The sequence below is a fragment of the Pseudochaenichthys georgianus genome, chromosome 1 (genome assembly GCF_902827115.2).
Source record: "Pseudochaenichthys georgianus chromosome 1, fPseGeo1.2, whole genome shotgun sequence".
Lineage (NCBI taxonomy): Eukaryota > Metazoa > Chordata > Actinopteri > Perciformes > Channichthyidae > Pseudochaenichthys > Pseudochaenichthys georgianus.
This window is the reverse complement of record NC_047503.1, coordinates 36,428,182-36,451,708: the sequence shown is the minus strand read 5'-3', so window position 1 is coordinate 36,451,708 and position 23,527 is coordinate 36,428,182. Positions and strand designations below refer to the sequence as shown.

The window sequence follows — 23,527 nt, the reverse complement described above, 5'->3', positions numbered from 1 at the left end:
GAGTTCAAAAAAGGGAAAACCTAAAGTTCAGTTCAAAAGTAACATTATAGCCCGGTTAAGCCTTTGATAAGTCAGCACTCTCTTTCATCCTCTCTCGCCTCCTCACAGTCACTTTACACGATACATGACACTTCACGGATTAAATTTAAATGTGAAGTATATTGACATAATCAGGAAAACACAAGTCATGTTTCCAGAAGCAGATCATTTATCAGAGTTGAATAAAAAGTTCCCCTGTGTGTGAATGACTGTGATGACAGAGACCCTCTCTAAATGCCCATTGAGGGGGAACAGTGGTCTGCAGTGTTTGCCCTGTGAACAGAGCCTGCAGTGACTCCTTTCAGTGAAACACTCGCCACTGTTTTTCACACACACACACACACACAGTTCTGGGGCCTTACCACTGAATCCACTATGAAGCTGCACACCATCTCCACTATGAAGCTGCACACTATCTCCATGCTGTCCACAATGTTACCGATGTGTTTACACTGGGCCACCTCTGCAGGAGAAAAATACTCAAAGCATAGATAACAGTTTATGTATGAATGAGGTCAAATGTGAAACCATAACTTGATAAGTACATATGGTTTATTGAAAGTAGGTTAGGTGTAGTTTTGTACATGAAAGATGATTTCTCCTCAACGTATTACAGATTTTTAAATCAAATTGTCTTCCGCTACTATTTAAATCGTATGGTTACAGATAACTTTTATAACATCAAGTGACTCTAAAGGTAGAAAACATAAAGTAAATATGGAACTTACAGGATGTTTGTTTGATGTAACAATTACAGGAAGGATACAGTGTCCTCATCCCTCCAACCATCAGAGCCTTTTCATATGTCTATAGATGAAATCCAAATACATGTACTGTACATGCAGCTGCGTCATGAATCAGTTGGAGACACACACACACGCTCAAACACGCACAGAAAGACACTTCACACACATAAATTATTGAACAGTAAGATGGTAACAAAAAGGGTTACAAAACCAAATCTTGTTTTATTCTCCTTCTATACAACATAGAAGATTTGTAACAGATTGGTTGTTGTTCAAACAAAAACAATGAAATATCCGATTCACACACACACACACACACACACACACACACACACACACACACACACACACACACACACACACACACACACACACACACACACACACACACACACACACACACACACACACTTCTTTGATGATTCTGGAAATATCTTCAGAGAAGCATTCATTAATTTGAAAGACCTTTTAAAAACCACTGGGTATTTCTTTTTCGAAAATCCAAATGTTAAGCACTGTTGCTTGAATCAAATACAACAGGATATTAGCATGAGATGCTAAATGTAGGGCTAGCTTGAATTCAGCATTTCAGAAATAATATGATCAACAATGCTTCCAGCTTTTACAGCTTCTAAAGGTCGTTATATAAAAATGAAAGCATTTGGAAAAAGCTTCTTCCAATTAGCCAGCCGAACAACAAACACAAACAAATGTCAGCAACATTTAGGATTCAAACCTGACTTCCTACAGCGCTCAGGAAAATAAAAAGATGATGCATGGTTCAACCAAAGTGCTCATATGATCCTTGTTATTTTTGATAGATGATTATCACACAATACCCTTAAACATTTCACCTGCATACATGCAACCTTAATTATTTCTCATATCATTGCAAAGATAATGGGAAATAATAACAAAACATGTTAATTGATGCTGATCTGAGAGTGTCACACACCAAGAATTTTAAATGAAACCAACTATTTTTAAATAAATACTGTCTTTACAAACAGGCACCAGCCTATCTCGGTGCTTAAAGTAACAATATCAACACAAGCTGAATGACACTAAAACCTCCAAACTTTGATCTGCGTCTAAAAGGTAAAGTAACCTTTGTAACCAAAGCCAGTGCACTCACTAATGTCACTGCTGCCATGTCGGCGCGCTGAGGACACTCGGGGTCATCACAGTAATTCACTTTAAACAAGACTATTTTAGATGTGTTGATGTGTGTGAGTGTGAGTGTGAGTGTGAGTGTGAGTGTGAGTGTGTGTGTGTGTGTGTGTGTGTGTGTGTGTGTGTGTATGTCAACAGAGCAACATTGGGATTTCAACAGTGTGTTAATGTGATTGTGAGTCTTAGTCCTGCAGGTCGATTCTAGAAAAAGATCTGAGAGTCTTCATAAAAACTTCATTTTAAATATTAGGCTTTTGAAAATTTAGTTTTTTTAAAAAAATTGACAAGTTTGTTCTTTCTAAAAACAAATCTGCACCGCACGCATGATTGTGCTTTTGAACACGTACTCGCACAGTCCAGCTGTCATTTCATCACACAGCGATCCTAGTGGCACTACCTCACATATGTGTTTCTGTCTTCGTGCTCTTCTACAGCTATACCATTTTTCTCCCATAGCCATGAGCAAGCATGTCTTCAGGTTGCCGTGACAACCAAGACCAATCCCCGGAGTGAACCTGGTTCATCACGAGGCACCGGCTGGACCAGATGGAGACATCTGAGGCCGCCTGTGATGCTTGTAGTAACAGCGTTATGCCTTGGCTGGTTTTGTCAGTAATAAATAAATAAATACTCAGGGGTCAGGTGCACTGAAGTTTCTCTAGTCCGACCCGTGTTTCTGATCCCTGAATCTTGGCGTTTTGCCAGGGCACACTGACTGGTTGTTTCCCTGTGGCTTTCAGTCTATTCGGTTGCCACAGATGGTGAAGCGGTCTATTTCCAGCAAGTCTTTCTTGGGTGTTCGTGGTTCGAGACCTTCCAGTCCGGTGTTGGCGTTGATGATTTTTTCATCATCATCCCCATCTGGCGTGGTCAGGAAAGTGTCCGAGTCACTTTTGGGGAGTGTTGGGGCAGAGCTCTCTGCCACACTGGGGGGCGGAGAAACATCTGCTGCCACGGATGCTCCTCCTTTGTCGATTGTGGGTTCTATTTGAGAGAGAGTGGAGGAGGTTTAATACTAATAGCAATTATCCAATCAAAGCTTAGCAACTGTCATAAGCAGTGTTCATTTTTTTAACAAAGACTGTGACTAAATATGTTCATCGACAACGAAGACAGAATGTGGCCTGCATCACCTATGTCATTAAACTTACTGTGATTAGATCAACAGGGCTTGACATTGCAAGGCTCAAGAATAATCATACAGGCACATCAAATCACATGACCCTTTAAACATTTTGAAAGGGATGTCCACATTTGATCTCAAAGATCAGAATTGGAGTAGAGCAATGCATTTTCACCTGATTGGCATTGGCAATACTGAGCTATTGAGCCCAATCTGATCCGTTAGCTGTATTTTTACTTTAGCTCACAGCAATGCAATATTACATTCCCTTTTCCCCCTGCCAATGCTACATCGTGAAAAAATATTTCAGATAATAATGAAATCAGCATAAAAACTGATAGCAGCAAGTTAACGGAGCAAGGTGCTAATGCTATAAGGTTGCATTTTGATACATCTAAGCGCTATATAGTAAAAATGAGTACTAGGTCGAGGGCTAATATTATATCAAGGCACCATTGTTAAAAACAAAACTATTAAGATTTTGAGCAGTAAGTCTGCGGCTGTTATTATTGTAAGAGTTGGATCAACTGCTACCTTGCTGTGGTGGAATGTGGACGTGTTTGGAGCGGTGAGCTCTGGAGTTTGCACGGCTAGAGACGACGGGGGGCGGAGGGTTGAAGAGCTTCTCTTCCATGTTGGCCTCTTTCACGAATCCACAAGACGTACCCAGCAGAAGGATACTGTTGAGCACCTTCAGAGTAATCATCCTGCGCAAACACACACAAAACATGTGGATATGTGAGAAATGCAAACTTTGAAGGTACAACAAGAAAATGTTAACTGGTTAAGGAAATGTATGAATATAAAACTAATATCTCTATATGACCGACACAAGAATGTGACTTTCAGCTTTATTTTGTATATTATATGTGATGCTTACAGCTACTCGGGAAGGATAAGCAAAAAAAAAAGAAAACTGACAAAAAAACAATCTCAAAGGACAGAAATGAACTTTGGATTTCCATCAATATGAATTACCATTGGGGGCTAAAAACAAAGCTAGAAATGGCTTCAGCTAACATTAGTTGAATTTGAAACCAGCTATTCAAGACAAGTTTTTATACGAGTCTAAACCACTAGAGTGAGTCATCGTATTGGTCAAACCCCCCTACATGACTAAGTTGAGTCTTACCGACAAAAAACGAGGCGGTGTTGCTCATGGAAACTACCGCTTTTGTCCACAGGGGAAACCATAATCAACCCAAAATAAACTTTTAAAAAAACACAAATAACACTACAAGAGAGTCTACTAACCCAAGGTAAAACAGCAGCACACACATGAAGGACAGCGAACCCTGGATCTTCACTGAGCTGGTTACGACTCTGATCAACTGAAAATAAGGAACACAAACACATAATCAGATATAAAGTGTATAACCCCTTACACTGAAAATACATGAAAGGAAAAGAAATTGATATTTTCATATACAGTGACTGACCAGTAGAGCTAAAGGGAGCGGGATGAAGCCCATTCTTCTGGAGACTGAGTCACTGTAGTCTGTGTAAGCCTGGAGACACATTTAAGACATATTATCAAGTAGATCTCAACATTAATATTCCTCCATAACAAAAGTACATAACTTACTCATGTAATGATATCTCAATAAAGATTGGAGAACATATCTGTGATATTGCAATCATCATTCTTTGTTTCACATTCACTCTTTAACAAAAAATGTATACTGATTGAGAATTGTAGAATAGCTTATACTTATATAATACAAACAACAATAAATCCAGTTCGCAGTAAGGGTTGGCTTTTACAGTGCTTTTACAGTGTCTTTATGTAAAAAAGAAAACCAATTATTAAATAATCAAAATTGTTGACATCTAATAGTTTAATCCATATTTGCAGTTCTAGTTTAATACTTATATCCTTGTTTTAATAATATACCCTTAGTATCGCTACTTGTATTGAGAAAAATGTTCTATATGGAAACAACATGAGCAGAGGTGTTGATCCTTAAGTTGTAGTTTATTGAGGTCACTGCCAGAATAAAAAAAACACTAATGATAAAAAGTCATTACTTTACTGTTGATATAAATAGATAGACAGGTGACCCAACATGGGATCCTGACCCCTAAGTAGGACAATCTCTGACCTAGTTTGGGAGCAAATCTGATATTTGAACACATTTCACTCACATTTTTCTGTCGACTGCTGAGAAGATCAAAGGCAAGGCTGGCTCTGTATTCCCCGTATACCTGGAAGAACAACATACAGTAACACAACATTAGTCCAAAAAGTAGACAAATATCAAAAGAACATACAGCTGCTCAAATTAATGGAATCAGCAGAGGGAGATATGTATTCATCTGTTATGTGTTTATACGAGGTTTAGTGTGGTTAGCGGCAGGAGATGAGCCAAATTACATTTTGATAAAAAGAAAAAAGCAATGTGCACACATGGATTAAATGTGGACAGCATGTTTGCTTGGAAGCTAACTCATGTGTGATTGGAGATGAAGGGGTTAATCCCTTCTTGTGGAGTTGGTTTCTGTTACATAACCAAGGTTAAATCTCCTTGCAGGAAATCAAAGAGGAAGAGAAAACGTCAATACAGTCGAACCGAATAGAGTATGTTGAGCTCAAAATGAATTCACCTTTGAAAAGTAAATAGAAAAAGAATTATATCAAATCTAGGCCTGTTAGCTGTTTGCTGAACTTTTGACCGCTTCTCACCGTCCTGTCAGTGGATGGAGTTTGCTCAGTGTCAAGAGACCACATCCAAATCTGTGTGGACACATCTGTGTCTTTGTTATTTATCACTAATAGCTATTAAGCCTTTGCATCAACCTCTGCCACTTGTGTCAGAATGTACAGACTGAAACTAATAATAGATGGCATGCTGAACTAATCCATGTAATGGCTCTGCTAAAAGTACATAAAAAAAAGAGGCGAGGGCAAAAAGGGTCCATTTACTGAGATGAGGAGTGTAAGAACTGGTTTAAAAGCACTTAAAATAACTAGTAAGCAATCATGAAATTCAGATTTTGTCAAATTCCAACGTGTTCTTTGTGTTTGATTCTCTTTCAAACAACAATATTGCTGTCTTAGGTGCCTTGACATACTTCTAGACACCTACTCCACAACAACCTAATGTATAAAGGGCGAAAGTGCTGCATGCAAACTCACATCAGCACTGATGTCATTGAATTTGGTGATGAAGGCGTGCTTAACAACGTCCACAGCAACTTCAGAGGCAATCACCATGACTACATCAGGAAACAGCACCCAGAAGTGGTCTGAAAACAAACATTAAAAACTATTAAAGGTGGGGTATGTAATTTATTTCAGAAACACTTTTTGTGATATTCCATGGAATGCTCTTAACATCCCGATAGCAATGAATACATTAAATGCTTTGACAATAAATATATTAAAAAGCCTTCCATCTGTGCACAAACTTATCTCGTGCATTCATTGGTCATGTGCGCGTTCGTGTGTGTTGGAGGAGGGGCTCTGTAAGGAAGAGGCATATTTTTTCCGGTTGTGTATTTTCAAATTCTAGCGCACTCGAGCTGGTTTCTCCATTCTTACCTACCCTACCTTTAAGTGACAATATTCAGTAAAAAATTAGACATAAAAATGTAGTGACAGTTCACTGCTGAACCCAGCTGATAATACCAGAGGATGTAGCTGTGAGGAGCAGCATGATGTAACTTCTAGCTGTCATATAGATTAACCATGTGTGTACTGTAGGTTACAGTAATGTCACATTATCTGTGCAGCACTGCGTTCATTTACCAGGGTTCCAGGAGAACTGCTCCATGTTCCTCAGACAGACGATGAGCAGGAGGATGTAGTTGGTGAACCTCTCTTTTATGTCTGTGGAAAACGAAACAAATCAATCCCGGATTAACCTACTTTGTACTCACTGCGGTCGAGCTCAATTCCATAATTTTACCTTGTACTTCATAGGCCGAGTTAGAAAATATACGCAGACCGCTGATTTTGCGACTTATATTTAGCTGTTTTAGAGATATTTGAACACTTACCGCTGTTTGACATCTGGAAAAGGTTATTCTTTTCAAACTTCTTGAACACGCTTCCTTTGATCTCCACAAACTGCAAAAAACAAACAAAGCTCATGGCTGAACTCATGCTACATAATTCAGTTAAATGTCTGTGTGCATTATGCTCACGTTGTTTGACATCATGATGGTGAGCAGGGATTTGTTGTGGGAGTTGAAGGCTACGTTCAGAGTGGTGGCCTGAACCATGATGAGGATGGCATGGAGAACTAGATAAATACGTGCTAAGGAAAAAACACTGAGGAGTACAGCGAAGAATATCATGCTGTGTGTTAACTGTTTCTGATTCAGGCCCATTAGTATGATTGTTTTAGTATTCTAAAGTAAAGCTCTGCCTGGCTGCAACTGATGGTTATTTCATTAGTGATTAATCTGCAGATTATTTTTAGATCATTGACCCATTGTTTTTTTAATAAAAAGTCCAAAAAGCCTCTCTAAGCACTAGTTGACTTCGAGCTGCTTCTGTTGTACGACCAGCCTAAACCCCAAAGATATTTTTTGTTAAGTAAAGAAATTATTTTGTAATATAAACGATGGCAATGTGACTTTTTGTTATTCAAAGGTGAACATGACTACATCCTTATTTGTATGCATAGTTTATTTTGCTTTAAAGGTCCCATGTCATGGCCATTTCTACTGATCTTAATTCCATTGTTGAGGTCTACTAGAATAGATTTATATTGTGCAATTTTCCAAACTCACATTGGTTTCTCACACAGCATCTCTGTATAGTATGTGTATTCACTCTGTCCTAAACAGCTTGTTGGAGCTCCTGCCCCCCCCCTCCCTGTGAGCCCAGTGTGCTCTGATTGGTCAGCTCGCCTTCTATGTTCTGATGAGTCTACCACCGTTACAGCTAGTGCTGCGTACCGGTACGCCGAACCGGTACTGGACTTGTAAAAAGTTTCGGTTCAAGTCCGGTTAAAACCGGAACGTCAGGAACCGGTACTTGGACTCGCAAAAAAACTAGCACTTACGTATATTCTGGTGTCTGTGGTTATTTAAACATTCCCTGATAAACGTTATTCAGCGTCAATAAATGAGTGCTAATCCCAGTGTGCTCAGTGTACAACATCACATGTCATTTCACCTTCGATTTACGGTTTGACGTAGAATTTCGCCACATGCTAATGCTAACCGGAAGTGAAGAATTTTCAGAATAAAAGTTTTAAGTTAATAGTGTGAACTTTCGGTTTTTTCAGAATAAAAGTGATTTAAATTAGTGTTTTTAATTCAAAATTACGCCATATCAACATTGATTTTAATTTCTAACAGTATGTATTGTAGAGTTGTAGAAAATACATGGTGCACAGACAGTACAGTACACTCTGACTGTACAGTCACTAGAGTGTAGCCTATACTGTATATTAGGCGTGTAACAGTGTGATGCGTATAGTCTACTCTACACTCTACCTTTCAGCAACGTTTTAGGGATTTAGGCTCAGTCAGCTCAGGGACTGTTTGGTTACTTTAGTTTGGTAAATGAAATAAATGTTTGAACTTTGTAGTAGTTCACTGTAGTTGCTGTCATAAGTCATTTGTAGACTAAGTGGCACATTTGTACTTTGTAGAGAAATGTAGACACAAGTTGGAAGGGAGCACAATAAACCTGATGAGTTTGAATTTGAGTTGATTATGAGTTAATTTTCAATTGATAATTAGCTCACAATAAGTTCACTTTAGTTACTCACACAACTTGACACAAGCCATGGGTTCAGGTCCGGACTTATAAGTCCGGACCTGAACCTGAACCTCTGGACTTGAGTCCGGACCTGAACCTGAATGTGAGTCCAGGTACGCAGCACTAGTTACAGCGGAACATCAGTGATTATGTGTTACCATGGCGTTAGCAACCAGAAAATGACACCAGTAAGGACTAACAGATGAGAATGCTGCGTGGGGTCTGGGTGCCGTGTTGGCGGGACGTTGCGCGGCTCGCTGCTGCGAGGAGCGGACAGTGTGAGCTGGGTTCATTTCCTGCTTGCTGCGTGGGGTCTGCGAGAAAGCGAGACATCGCGAATGGACGCGGGGAGGGGGTTGCGGCACCCCCATCTGCGAGGCTCCACTAGCACCCCCAAACGCGGCACACCTACAGTGTAAGCGCGCCACAGTTTCAGAAAAGAAAACAGAAAATTATTTTGAGAATAAAAATAAAAGCACTGACGCTGATAGTGGATCAATAAGTAGGTGGACAGCGCGTGGTGCTGAAATAGCAAACATGCGGTTTGAACAAAATAACACCAGCTCACTAAATCATTCAAACGTAATGTTTACTTATATGTGAACAGTAACAAAGTTCAGTCAAAACATTGACAACTAAATCGGAGAAGCCGAACGTGTCACATGTTTTAACAATCAATTACTTAAATAAGCCTTTGATTATGCTCTGGCCCGCCATCTAGTGGCTCAGAAAAAACTGGCCCAAGGCCAAACTTACTTGCCGACGCCTGCGCTACAGGGTGTACTTTGAAGGTTTGTGACTTTACAGACCGTACATGCATAAAAACCTTCATAACACACAAGGGGACAGGTAATAACCGGAAAAGCATGACATGGGACCTTTAAACGTTTCATAGATTATCAAAATCTGATGGATTTCCTGCCGAATTACTAATTGTTGTGGTTCTAAAGGTCTGTCCATTTCCTGACACGTCTGTTTTACAGAACAATGCACAAAAGCAACAAGTTACACAAACTGGTAACAACAATCCCAGGCCGTTCTCAGTGAGGATACAGACGTAGAACACAGCCATGAGGAAGTGAGGAATCACACCTATGTGCGCTCTCTTCTTCTCCTTTGGTTCTGTGGCTGTCCAGTACAGAGCGTCCAGGATGTCCTGACCAAATGATGAGAAGAGGCGGTCTGCCACCTGATATCAAAACAGGGGAGGATGAGAGGAGGAGAGAGAGCAGATTAGTTAGTACTTCACTGTACATTAGAATCAGATACAAAGATTATAATTGCAATATTATCATGGTGTACCTCTAACATGTTGTATATGATGTACAGCTTGATGACAGACTGTCCTCTGATGAGGTGGTACATCATGGAGTAATCCACGTAGCTCATCATGGAGTAACACAGCACCATGATGAAGCCTTTCAGCACATCACACACCTGGGCCGGCTGGAGCAGGCGGGCGCCACTAAAACACACACACACAAATTATACATGGTAGAAATGTTCACAGAGGAAAGTCACAAGAAGAGAGGGAGAACAGAACAGGTTATAAACGGTCTGGACAAATGCAGAGAGAGCTGTACTGCCCTCTATAGAGGTTAAAAACAATGCTTCACAGGTCCTGTTTACAAATGTGGCTAAGGTTAGATAAAGGAGGTGTATCTGCGTGTACTTTACCCGAGGCCACAGCAAGGCAACGTGAGGAGCCGTAAAAGAGCCAGAATCACCCTGAGGGGCAGCAAGGTGAACACATAGAGGAAGGCATCCAGACAGAGGAAGAAGCCGAATGTCATCAACTAAAGAGAGAGGATGAGAGACAGACATGGAGAATAAGATGATACTATTTATTTGTGACTTTGTAATAAATTGTGTCACACTGAATTGTTAGTTTTTACCTTTTCCAGCTCCTTGGGGATGCGGAGGCAGGTGTAGACCCTCTCTCTGCGCTCGGTGTATTTGGCCTCATTGTGTTCCAGGAAGTAGCCTCTGGTTAGCTCAGTAGTTATAAATCTGACCAGAGACAGGTCTATAGCAAGAAATGGACAGAAGACAAATAACTGAATTAATAGACATGCACAAGAAAGCCTTCTAAGGGAAATTAGAAATGGCACACCTTAGTGATAAAAATAACTATAATCCTAAAAAGCATTTATAGTTTCCTTCATGTTAGCAACAGGTGCCTGTTTTACACTGCAGACAAAGGGGAGTCCTTAGCTCATAATAAACCATTAAAATGTGCATTAAGGAAATACCTTAACTATATGACCGAACAGGTCCACAACCAAATATTACAACCATATGCGAGTGTTGAACATCTTATTCCCAAACCATAAACTCGCCGCTATAACTGACTTCACAGTTATGGGAAAGTTTTCCAAAAAGTTTTGTAGCATGGCTGTTTTTTCCCCCCATCTAGTCACAATAGTGCATTAGTGGGAAGACTGATGTTTGGTTATTGTTTGGCTCACCGTCAGGGCTGAGTGAGTTCAGGGCATTTAAGGTCTTCTACTACTACTGTTACAATGAAGGCTCGATAATCAGCTCACGGCATAGAGGGGGACACACACACACACACACACACACACACACACACACACACACACACACACACACACACACACACACACACACACACACACACACACACACACACACACACACACACACACACACACACACACACACACACACACACACACACACACACACACACACACACACACACACACACACACACACACACACACACACACACACACACACACACACACACACACACACACACACACACACACACACACACACACACACACACACACACACACACACACACACACACACACACACACACACACACACACACACACACACTTTTATTGTCATCCTCTCGAGTGTCTTGATGAGGTTCACGTAAAGCACGGTTAATGTATTATATTATGGAGGTAGAATTGTCCGGGTCTACAGAAACAACATTCGGGGCAGGCCAAAATATTATTTTACCAACCATGTAGAATTTATTGGCTACATATTACACAGATTATGCACAGCGGGAGCAGCAATAACCGTCAAATAATAATTCAGACAGGGGAGCTCCGCACCCCCTGCCTGCCGCTAGGGGGTGCTGCAGCGCCCTCAGCACCCCCCCTCCCGCGCCCATGTATAGGGGGCATTGTTTTGGTGAAATAGGGCTTTCCCAGACCTTTTGGAAGCACACTTTTATCGAAAATAGTTCATCTTCTTCTTTCATTTATTCAAATTCAACAAGCAATTCATTCTATTTTAGCAGTAAACTAAAAACAGCAAACAAATATCATATTTTCTTGTTTCGTTTAGCTCTATTGCTTAGCTTTTCCTAAGGTTTTTTCCGTTTTTTGGGGGGTAGCGTTCCCTAAAGCGACGGTAAAAACCATAAGTGTCGAGTGATGGACACATTGTAAAGCCTCCTGAATTGCCTATATAATTGACTTGACATTAATTGGAACCAAATACAAAAGTATAAAGTATAAACACCCACTCTCGGCCGCGCTCCTGAATGCGCCTGTCCAAAGAAACAGCACGTCTTACTTTGACATAGCTGCAAACTGGCCTATCACACTTCTGCATGTTTAGTACATCATCGTCGTCTAACAGCTAGGATGAATATAACATAAATGAGACACGCAACGTCACTTTAAATCAGCTGAGTGTTTAAGAAACAGTAGCTTAAGTGATATAGTTAGCCACATTCAGAGATCAATTGCAAACTCGGAACAGTGCCACAGGCGGCACAGACTATTAGTAACATATTGAAATTGAAACTGCGTGCTCAAGCAACACATATAACCACCTATACAGTGCAGTTATGTTATATAACCAAACACAACTTGGTCAGTTGAGTTAAAATCACTTCAGCACAGCCACAGCAGCTAGCTAGCGTTAGCGCTGTCAGCCTACAGGCTGTAGTAACGATGCTAGCTCTCACCTGACAGGTTGCGTTTCTTGCCATTGTTGCCTCCGTTTTTATCGTTGGACCGCAGGGTATCCGTGACTCTGTCTTTCTCCTTGTTTTTTTCTGTTTTGGCAGCCTTTCCGTCCCGCTCCCTGTCTTCCTTCTCATTCTCCTGCTCCTCTCCCAGACCTGACGACAGCAAATCCGCCATCTTCAGCCAAACTGTCTCATCCGCTGCTGCTGCTGCATAGTATGGAAAGCCAAAAGTGCCATACTTCGTCCATTTATTTCGCGCGTTTTTTTATATGATAATGGGCCCCTCCTTCTGATTTCCATAGCCATAATTTGGAGTAAAATAGTTCCATCACTCTACTTTCACCACAGAAAAGTTACATCAGGACTGATTCATCACTTCATATTCCATACCAAGGTTCATGTGATGTGTACAAATACAAATTGAGAATTACAACTTTTTCAACCAACAATTTATGTTAACAGAAGAAACTGTAAAATCTCAATATTTACATTATCAGAACTTTTACAACCAACTATTCATTATAAATGTAAAGACAGGGGGAGCAGTGTCATCGTCTTTGTCTGTCTTCCAAGACAGTGGGTCTGGCTGCTGTGAAGGTGGGGGTGATGGTGCATGGGCTGCTGGTGGCTGTGTTGGATGGAGGTAGGTGTGATTGTCCCGGATTGATGCTGGTGGCTGTGTGGGAGGTACGTGTGCCTGCCGCAGACTTGGCATTCTGGCTAGAACAATTATCCATCCATGGGATGACCAGACAAACGGCAGCAACTTTCCCTCTGCTTCATATCTCCTGTTCAACAGGTTAGTAGTTTGTACAAAGATAATGTCATATTTCCATATATTACCAGCTCTGCACAGCGGACTTGTAACACTAGCAGCAGTGGAGATGGAGCATCAGAACCTGAAGGCTTCTGCTCTTCTCAGGGGCGGTTCTAGGGAGGGAATGTGCCCCCCTAACACTGACTTTGGACCCCCCTGTGACCCCCCTGAAAATGAAAGCCCAGGAGCACAGCGGAGGGCCCGGAAGGGATCTCGGGCGGACGGCCCGGGGGCAAGGCAGAAGCCGAGAAGGGGGACTCGGGCGGAGGGCCCGGGGGCAAGGCAGAGTCCAAGGTGGGGGTCTCGGGCGGACGGCCCGGGGGCAAGGCAGAGTCCATGGTGGGGGTCTCGGGCAGACGGCCCGGGGGCAAGGCAGAGTCCATGGAGGGGTGAAAACCACAGCGGGCAAACTCAGGGGGACGAGCATGAGGGCGAAGGCAGCGGCAGGAAGGCGCTGACAGGACAGCTCCAGAGGCCGGGCAGGAACCGGAGCCGGTGGGACAGGCTTCGGCAGGATCCCCCACGGAAGAGGACCAGGAGTTGGCAGGACCCCCGGCGAGACAGGTGGTGGCGGGACCTCCAACAGAACAGGACAAGGGGTTGGCAGGACCCCCGGCAGAGGAGTTGTCGGTGGGACCCCCAGAGGCACAGAACACAGGATTGGCAGGACCCCCGGCAGAAGAGTAGTCGGCGGGACCTCCAACGGCGGAGGACATAAGATTGGCAGGACCCCCGGCAGAAGAGTAGTCGGCAGGACCTCCAACGGCGCAGGACATAAGATTGGCAGGACCCCCAGCAGAAGAGTAGGCGGCAGGACCTCCAACGGGACAGGACACAGGGTTGGCAGGACCCCCGGCAGAAGAGTAGTCGGCGGGGCCTCCAACGGCACAGGACACAGGGTTGGCAGGACCCCCGGCAAAAGAGTAGTCGGCGGGACCCCCAACGGGACAGGACATGGAGTTGGCAGAACCCCCGGCAGGAGAGCAGTCGGCGGGATCCCCAACGGGACAGGACATGGAGTTGGCAGGACCCCCAGCGGGACCTCCAACGGGACAGGACACAGGGTTGGCAGGACCCCCGGCAGAAGAGTAGTCGGCGGGGCCTCCAACGGCACAGGACACAGGGTTGGCAGGACCCCTGGCAGAAGAGTAGTTGGCGGGGCCTCCAACAGCACAGGACACAGGGTTGGCAGGACCCCCAGCGGAACCTCCAACGGCACTTGAGTAGGGACTTGAGTGGGGACTCGAGAGGGAACTCGAGAGGGGACCCGAGAGGAGACCTGAGAGGGGACTCGAGATGAGACCTGAGAGGGAACTCGAGAAGAGACTCGAGAGGGGACTCGAGAAGAGACTCGAGAGGGGACCTGAGAGGGAACTCGAGAGGAGACCTGAGAGGGAACTCGAGAGGGGACTCGAGAGGACTTTTGTCGGTCGGTACGCCGACAGGACACGGAGAGCTGGGGTCGGCCGGAATGCCGACAGGACACGAGGGGCTGAAGTGGGCCGAACCACAGACATGACACAGGGAGCTGGCGTCGGCCGGAGAGCCAACAGGAGACGAGGAGCTGGAGTCGTCCGGTACGCCGACAGGACACGGGGAGCTGGGGTCGGCCGGAGAGCCAGTATTGGAGCCGAAACCATGGCTGCTGGGGCCAGAACTGGGGCTGGAACCATGGCTTCTGGGGCTGGAACCATGGCTGTGTGGGCCGGTTCTGGAGCCGGAACCATGGCTGCTGGGGCAAGAACTGGGGCTGGAACTATGGCTGCTGGGGCCGGTGCTGGAGCCAGAAACATGGCTGCAGGGGCCGGTGCTGGAGCCGGAAACATGGCTGCAGGGACTCGGGCTAGTAGCCTGGACCTGGGTCTCCTTCTCTTGGGAGCCTTTTGGAGGCTCCGTGGACCTCCAAAAGCCAGACGAGACCCATCAAAAGCGTTCTCGAAAGAAGCTATGTTGGGAACTGTGGCAGGCAGAGGGTTAGCATGCCTGGGGCTAGCAGGCCGGGAAACACATGTCTGGAGCAGGGTTTCCGCTAGGATTTTTTCTCACTGGGCAAATGTCCGGACAGAATTTATTTTACCGGACAAATTTGAAACTTACCGGTCATGTTTCAATAATAATAATAAGAATTGTGTGGCAGAGTTTCCGTTAGCAGGTAATTACCGGACTATGACCGGATATGCTGATGTTTAAAACTTAGTTAATGGGAGTCATTTTTATATTGCTTCAGTTTATAATCGTAACAGATCGAAAAATTTAGATTCATTTTTCAATAAATTATTCCACAAACAACATAATTATTACATTCAAAGAAACTACTTGTAGTAGATGAAGTACATTATTCAAAAATTAACTTTGATTAATAACACGGGAGAAACGGATCCTCTCTTTTCCCCTCTCCCTCCCTCTCTCTCCCGACAGCCCGTCAGTTTCTCATGCAGCGCGCTAAACAGTGGGCGGGGCTTCAGGTGATTATGCAGCAGCTGATCTGATCTCTCTCTCTAGCGTCCGGTTACACTTCACTCGCGTTTCTATCCATATCGATCAGATCCATCTCTCCTGATCGGCCTTTATAGAGAGCACAGATCAAAGCATCGGACATTTTTGACCGGCAGGTTTTGAATTTACCGGTTTTTATTACATTTTACCAGCTAAAAACCGGTAATTACCGGCTAACGGAAACCCTGGTCTGGAGGAAGTCCATAATCAGTGGCGTTTTCTTCTGGAGGCCAAGGGAAGCCAGGCTTCCCCTGTTTTTTCGGAATGTAGTTATAATTTTAATAAGTAAATAAAAACACTTTGTTTAGTTTAGTTTGCAAGCCAGCAAGTAGGTAAATGAATATATGGTATATGTGGTTGGTTCGTACTGTTACGGTTGAGTGAAGGAAGCAGGACCCAAATGCAGATAACTCTGATTAACCTTTATTTCAAGGATAATGAAAATAACTTGGACAAAACAGAACACTCACCGGTGAACTCAGTCACCAACAAAAGACGAACCAACACTGAACACAGGAAGAGACCAGACTAAATACAGGGAGGGGTAATCACAGGATGAGAAACAGCCGGGCAGGGGAGGAGAAACACAAGGGCCACAGGTGAACGCAATCAGACAATTAGACACACCAGGGAAACTAACGACAGGGAGGAAAAACACAGGGAGAGGGACCAGACAATACACAAGGAGGAAAACAAGACAGGGTGAACCGAACTGCAAGATAAACCCAAACATACACAACTACGAACGTAACATAACATGAGAATCGTGACATCTAGACCACAGCTGATTTTAAAGCTGCTACAACACTGTATTGCATTGTTTTCTTATGCGCAATTACTTCATACTGTCTTTGTCTTTTTCGTCCCGCATTTATTGTGCCCCCCTCAGAAAATAACTGGCCCCAGCCTGGCCCCCCCAGTCAAATTGGTCTAGAACTGCCACTGACTCTTCTGAAGAAGAAGTATACAGCAACAAGGATCCATTTGAAGATAAATAAGTGTAAATATTACAGTAATAGTGTACTTGCACTGTGTGTGTGTGTAACATAGTTAACCACCTACGAGGGGACTTTAACCCCAATAATTTAACCCCATCTTGAATTCTGGAAGTTATCTAGCTATCAGCTAGTTGGACTACCAAAAACCCCAACATCATTGTGTGGTTTGCTGTGATATCATAATCTACTTCCAACACTAGAGCAAAACTTCCAGGACCTTCAATTTGCTCTAAATCCTGCCTTCAAAATAGCTTAAGGTAAATGCTACTAAATTCAGTTGTATCTGATACATTTACGCTTTATGATATTCCAGTAAATGTACACAATGATCAGATCAGAGTAGCAGGGGCCCAGCCGCTCATTTGTTTTCCCAGGACCGAGCAGGTTAATCCAGCTGCAGTACGGTGGCCCCGAGGCTAAAATGAGCAGGGAGCCCCTGTTCAATCTGGTTCCTGCCACCATCTGCACATTGTGTGCAGTACAAACCTCAGTACATCCAAAGTGTCATCAGGTTCAGTGTGTATGGCAGACAGTGTGACATATTTATGTTGTATTGTTTTACTAATGCTGCTGTATTTCTACTTGTTTACAGGATTGATGTGTGTCAGTTAGTTTGTAGTAATTTGATTAAACATTTCTTAAAAAAACACATCATTTGGGCATTATCTACTAAATAACTAATATATAGAGACGAGGCGACAGGCTCTCATAATAAAAGAAAAATGCAACATCTGCCTCTATTCGACATCTCTGCATGCATATGTCAAAAGTGTGTCTGAATAATCTCATTACAAGCAATTATCAGTAAAACACAACTAAATATTACATTAACTTACTGTAGTACTCTCTTGAGGTTAGTGTTGTGTACATTTAAAATCTTGACAGACAATTCTAGTTCAATTCCAAATATGTCTTATAATATGCACTGCAATAACAAAGATGGGGTGGTTGACAATGAAAATCTTGGCTCTCAATAACCTTTCAACAATTTAAATAAATAGTGGAAGCTATAATTCAATATTAACATAAATAACATGTAATGCTGCTGCAACACAAACATTTCTCAAATTGGGATCAATAAAGTACTATTTTATCTTATCTTAAAATAAAGTAGCCAAACATACGCGATGGTAGTAAAAAAACGGAATGTAAATAGGAATAAAGTAAATGTATAATGTATAAATGCAATTATTTTACCTTTCAATTCAATATCCATCCATCCATCTTCTCCTGCTTATCCGTGGTCGGGTCGCGGGGGTAGCAGTTCCAGCAGAGAGCCCCAAACTTTCTTTTCCCTGGCGACATCAACCAGCTATGACTGGGGGATCCCAAGGCGCTCCCAGGCCAGCGAAGAGATATTATCCCTCCACCTGGTCCTAGGTCTACCCCTTGGTCTCTTCCCAGCTGGACGTGCCTGGAACACCTCCCTAGGGAGGCGCCCAGGTGGCATCCTAACTAGGTGCCTGAACCACCTCAACTGGCTCCTTTCGACGCGAAGGAGGAGCGGCTCAACTCCGAGTCCCTCCCTGATGACCGAACTTCTCACCTTATCCCTAAGGGAGACACCAGCCACCCTGCGGAGAAAACCCATCTTGGCCGCTTGTATCCGCGATCTCGTTCTTTCGGTCATGACCCATCCTTCATGACCATAGGTGAGGGTAGGAACGAAAATGGCCCGGTAGACAGAGAGCTTTGCCTTCTGGCTCAGCTCCCTTTTCGTCACAACGGTGCGGTAAAGCGACTGCAGTACCGCTCCCGCTGCTCCGATTCTCCGGCCCATCTCACGCTCCATTGTTCCCTCACTCGAGAACAAGACCCCGAGATACTTGAACTCCTTCACTTGGGGTAAGGACTCATTCCCTACTTGGAGTGGACAGTCCATCGGTTTCCTGCTGAGAACCATGGCCTCAGATTTGGAGGTGCTGATCCTCATCCCAGCCGCTTCACACTCGGTTGCAAACCGATCCAGTGAGTGCTGAAGGTCGCAGACCGATGAAGCCATCAGAACCACATCATCTGCAAAAAGCAGTGGTGCAATCCTTAGTCCACCGAACTGCAGACCCTCTCCTCCACGACTATGCCTCGAAATCCGACCCATGTATATTACAAACAGGATTGGTGACAAAGCGCAGCCCTGGCGGAGGCCAACCCTCACCGGAAATGGGTCCGACTTACTGCCGATGACCCGGACACAGCTCTCACTTTGGGAGTACAGAGATTGGATGGCCCTGAGTAGAGACCCCCTCACCCCATACTCCCGCAGCACCTCCCACAGTAACTCCCTGGGAACTCGGTCATACGCCTTCTCCAAGTCTACAAAACACATGTAGACCGGATAAGCGTACTCCCAGGCCCCCTCCAGGATCCTTGCGAGAGTAAAAAGCTGATCCGTCGTTCCACGACCAGGACGGAATCCGCATTGTTCCTCCTCAATCTGAGGTTCGACAATCGGCCTGACCCTCCTTTCGAGTACCTTAGAGTAAACTTTCCCTGGGAGGCTGAGTAGTGTGATGCCTCTGTAATTGGCACACACCCTCTGATCCCCCTTTTTAAAAAGGGGAACCACCACCCCGGTCTGCCACTCCTCCGGTACTGTTTCCGACTTCCACGCAACGTTGATGAGACGTGTCAACCATGACAGTCCCTCAACACCCAGAGCCTTCAGCATTTCCGGGCGGATCTCATCCACCCCCGGGGCTTTGCCACTGTGGAGTTGTTTGACGACCTCAGTGACCTCCCCCCGGGAGATTGGTGTTGATCCCCCGTCATACTCCAGCTCAATTCAATATGTGATGTGTAATTAGTTTCACATGTCACATTTAACAAATCAACTAAATTAAGGTGTGAAATGTACTTACGGGGATTTTGGCGACATCTTCTGGTGATTCAGTGTCACTACAGTGCGTGATGATGTCAGAGTGTGTGACGCAGAGGTCAGTCTCCAGGGTATGGAAAGCCAAAAGTGCCACAATTGGCCCGTTTATTTCGCCCGTTTTTTTGTAAAAATGGCCAAATATTCTCGCGAACATACGTGTATATGCGGTTTTTTATATGATAATGGCCCCTCCTTCTGATTTCCATAGCCAATAAGTTCAAAGTTTCTGTAACCAATCAGTGAAGAGTAAAGCCAGAACAAAGCAATTTGTAGATGAAAAGTTCCTGACATTGTGAGGCTGTGCTGTGAATTGTACATTATTCCAGATTCAGGGGACTAAGTATTAATTTGCCTTTGAATATAATCAATATATCAATCGATATAACCTGCCTTCATTGTCTTTTAAAAATAAAATCGCCTTACCCTTTTCCTTAACCCTCTGGAGTGTGAAGTGAAGGGTATTTTCTTGATTTTTAGATGTCTCCTTAAATCAACTTTTAAATGTAGGCTACTTCTTATAACATGGCACCCCATGTGTTACATATCAAAATGTTCAGTACAGTCTCTGGTCATAGAAATGCAAGTCACTCACCTTAGAGCACTGTCTTGAGAAATCCGATTTTTGGAAAACTTCAAAACTCTTGTGAAAACACTGATTTACTCATGTCATACATTTTTTTTGGTGTTTCAGATTTTGTTTACCAAAGTCTTTGGTTCACAAAAGTAGTGAAATATATGAATTACACTATAGGCCTATATAAATGTGTTATTCATGTCTAAAATGAAAATTTGAAAATTTGAATTTGGAGTAAAATAGTTCTATCACTCTACTTTCACCACAGAAAAGTTACATCAGGACTGATTCATCACTTCATATTCCATACCAAGGTTCATGTGATATGTACAAATACAAACTGAGCATTACAACTTTTTCAACCAACTATTTATGTTAACAGAAGAAAGTGTAAAATCTCAATATTTACAATATCAGAACTTTTTAACCAACTATTCATTATAAATGTAAAGACAGGGGGAGTAGTGTCATCATCTTTGTCTGTCTTCCAAGACAGCAGAGTCCTGCACGGGTCTGATTTTCAAGACCCGCTCCCGCCCCGCACCCGCGACGTGCAATACCGAACCCGCCCCGCTACCCGCACATATTGCCAATTAGTTCCGCAACCCGACCCGACCCGTCGGCACAAGATCCGCGACCCGACCCAAACCCGCATAGCCTATATATGAGCAGTGAAAACGTGCAATTATTAACACACGCAGTTGCATATTTGTCTCAAAAAGCGTGGGATGTTGGTTATTTTCTCCATCTAGGAACCAAAAGCCTCCCAGACGCTGGGTTTCGCTCTTGAGGAAGTGTTATTGAAAATGCTGTATTCTCCGCTAGAGAGCTTCACCTCAGCCATTTCGAATGTGGCGCGCTCAGCAGCAGATTGATGCGCTGCAGAGGTTATGATTATGCACGGTCCCGCGGGGGAGAGGTCTGAGGATTTAAACATTAAACTAAATTATCATTATTTCAATATATTTATTATGCAATACCCGCGACCCGACCCGCATCATCTTTGTTTTACCCAGAACCGAACCCGGAAAAAAGCGTTTGGAAAAATACCACCCGCGAATCACCTTTTTTGCGGGTCACCCGTCGGGTACCCGCGGGTACCCGACCCGATGCAGGACTCTGCAAGACAGTGGGTCTGGCTGCTGTGTAGGTGGGGGTGATGATGCATGGGCTGCTGGTGGCTGTGTTGGAGGGAGGAAGGTGTGATTGTCCCGGATTGATGCGGGTTGCTGTGTGGGAGGCACATGTGCTAGGCGAGACTTCTTTACTGGCTGGGTTGATCGTGATGGCTGTGGTGGAGGCCTTTGTACCGAGGTGTATCTTAATGGGAAGGTGGGACAGGAGTCTCTCTCTCTCTCTCTCTCTCTCTCTCTCTCTCTCTCACTCACACACAAACACACACACACACACACACACACACACACACACACACACACACACACACACACACACACACACACACACACACACACACACACAGGTATTTCCAGTTATGTTACATTAAGTATAAAATCAAAGACACAAATATAAATACATCTGTGTGGGACAAATAAAAGTTTATGTTATTCATCTACACATATTACCTCACTTTTACACACAGAAATAACTTTTACACAGTAAACGTTTACTAACGGAGAGTATATTTACAAGAGAAAGTTCATGACTATCGATAACAAAAAAGTTATCAATAAACCTATTGTTAATTTTCGCGGTATTCCCCATGTATACCCCCTGTGTTATGTGTGATGGATCACTCTGAGATTGTCAGGATTTTGATAACAGCTGTTTTATTCCATCTTCAATTCCATGGCAGAGGACAAATGAATAAAAAGGACACTGTTATGTTGTGCATCACGTTCCATTAGCTATCCTCAACGGATTGATGATTACCCATAATCCACTGTCATGTCTGTGCAATGCAGGTACACATTTACGACACTAGAAGGTGTAGTTCTACCATTTAGCAGGATTTTACTACAACCTATTTAAAGTCCTCTACGTGTGCCGTTTTGGTTTCAAGACCCTGATTCATGGAGGACACCAAAAAAGTCTAAGAAAAGACAACTTAAATTTAACTAATGTGCATTTAAAGAAAAGAGGAATAGTTTTGGCGAAAACTAAAAAGGTACCATGGGGTACAGGAATTAGTTTTGGTTTCAAGACCCTAGTTCACGGTGGATACCAACAAAGTCCTGGAAAGACAAGGTAAACTTAACTATTTGTATTTAAAAAATAACAAAGAGGAATAGTTTCAGAGAAAACTAAAAGGTACCATGGGGTCAGATTATAATTTTCCAAAGGGGGGTTCGTTCAGATGTGTGTATGTCACACTGCACTGTAACTGTAATTCATGTATCTTTGCTTTTAAACGAGTGTTTTTAAATGCCATTTTATATCATTGCTTTTAAATGAGTGTTTTTAGATATCATTTCATAATATGTTTCTTAAATGCTATTAAGGTCTTTCATTTTTGTAAAGCACTTTGAATTGCCTTGTGTTGAAATGTGCTATTTAAATAAACTTGCCTTGCCTCAAATGACAATGTTGCAGGTGAATCTCCTGCCTAAGGTATGACTTTTTAAAAAGTGTACATTATAAAATAAAAAAATGTTTTAAAAAATGGTCACATACCAATAAAAGTAACCTATATGAATATGCTGTGCCCATTGGCTGTTCCATATAATCTGCCCATACTAAAATAACTTATTTCCTCCCTTTAGAGAGCCTGCTTTAACATAGGCTTACTATGATTGATGTGTTAATTTAAACCACCTATGAGATAGGCTTTAATGAAAGAGCATGGAATAAAGAAGATGAGAGATGTGGGGATATAAATCCAGCTCAGTTTAACTCATTAATTCCCTCTGTGTCCAATGCTCTGACCTTTAGGCCCTCAATAGATCATATCACTCTGACACCATTAACTGTGCTTGCATGATTTTATGGTCAACAATCATGATACATGTCCAGCTGAAAAGGTCATATGTAAAGGTTAATACTCCTGAA

The 23,527-nt window shown here is 43.3% G+C and overlaps 1 protein-coding gene across 1 annotated transcript; it reads right to left on the bottom strand.

Moving 5' to 3' along the window:
• Positions 1-975: 975 nt before the first annotated feature.
• tapt1b (transmembrane anterior posterior transformation 1b) lies at positions 976-12,962 on the bottom strand. Its single transcript, XM_034085762.2, has 14 exons — positions 12,759-12,962; positions 10,693-10,823; positions 10,475-10,593; positions 10,100-10,262; positions 9,851-9,986; positions 7,228-7,325; positions 7,081-7,150; positions 6,830-6,910; positions 6,218-6,327; positions 5,227-5,286; positions 4,521-4,589; positions 4,336-4,412; positions 3,616-3,788; positions 976-2,942 (listed from the first exon to the last, which is right to left on the bottom strand). Exons 1-14 carry the CDS (start codon positions 12,934-12,936, stop codon positions 2,695-2,697), a joined length of 1,713 nt encoding a protein of 570 aa, XP_033941653.1. The 5' UTR covers positions 12,937-12,962; the 3' UTR covers positions 976-2,694.
• Positions 12,963-23,527: the final 10,565 nt, after the last annotated feature.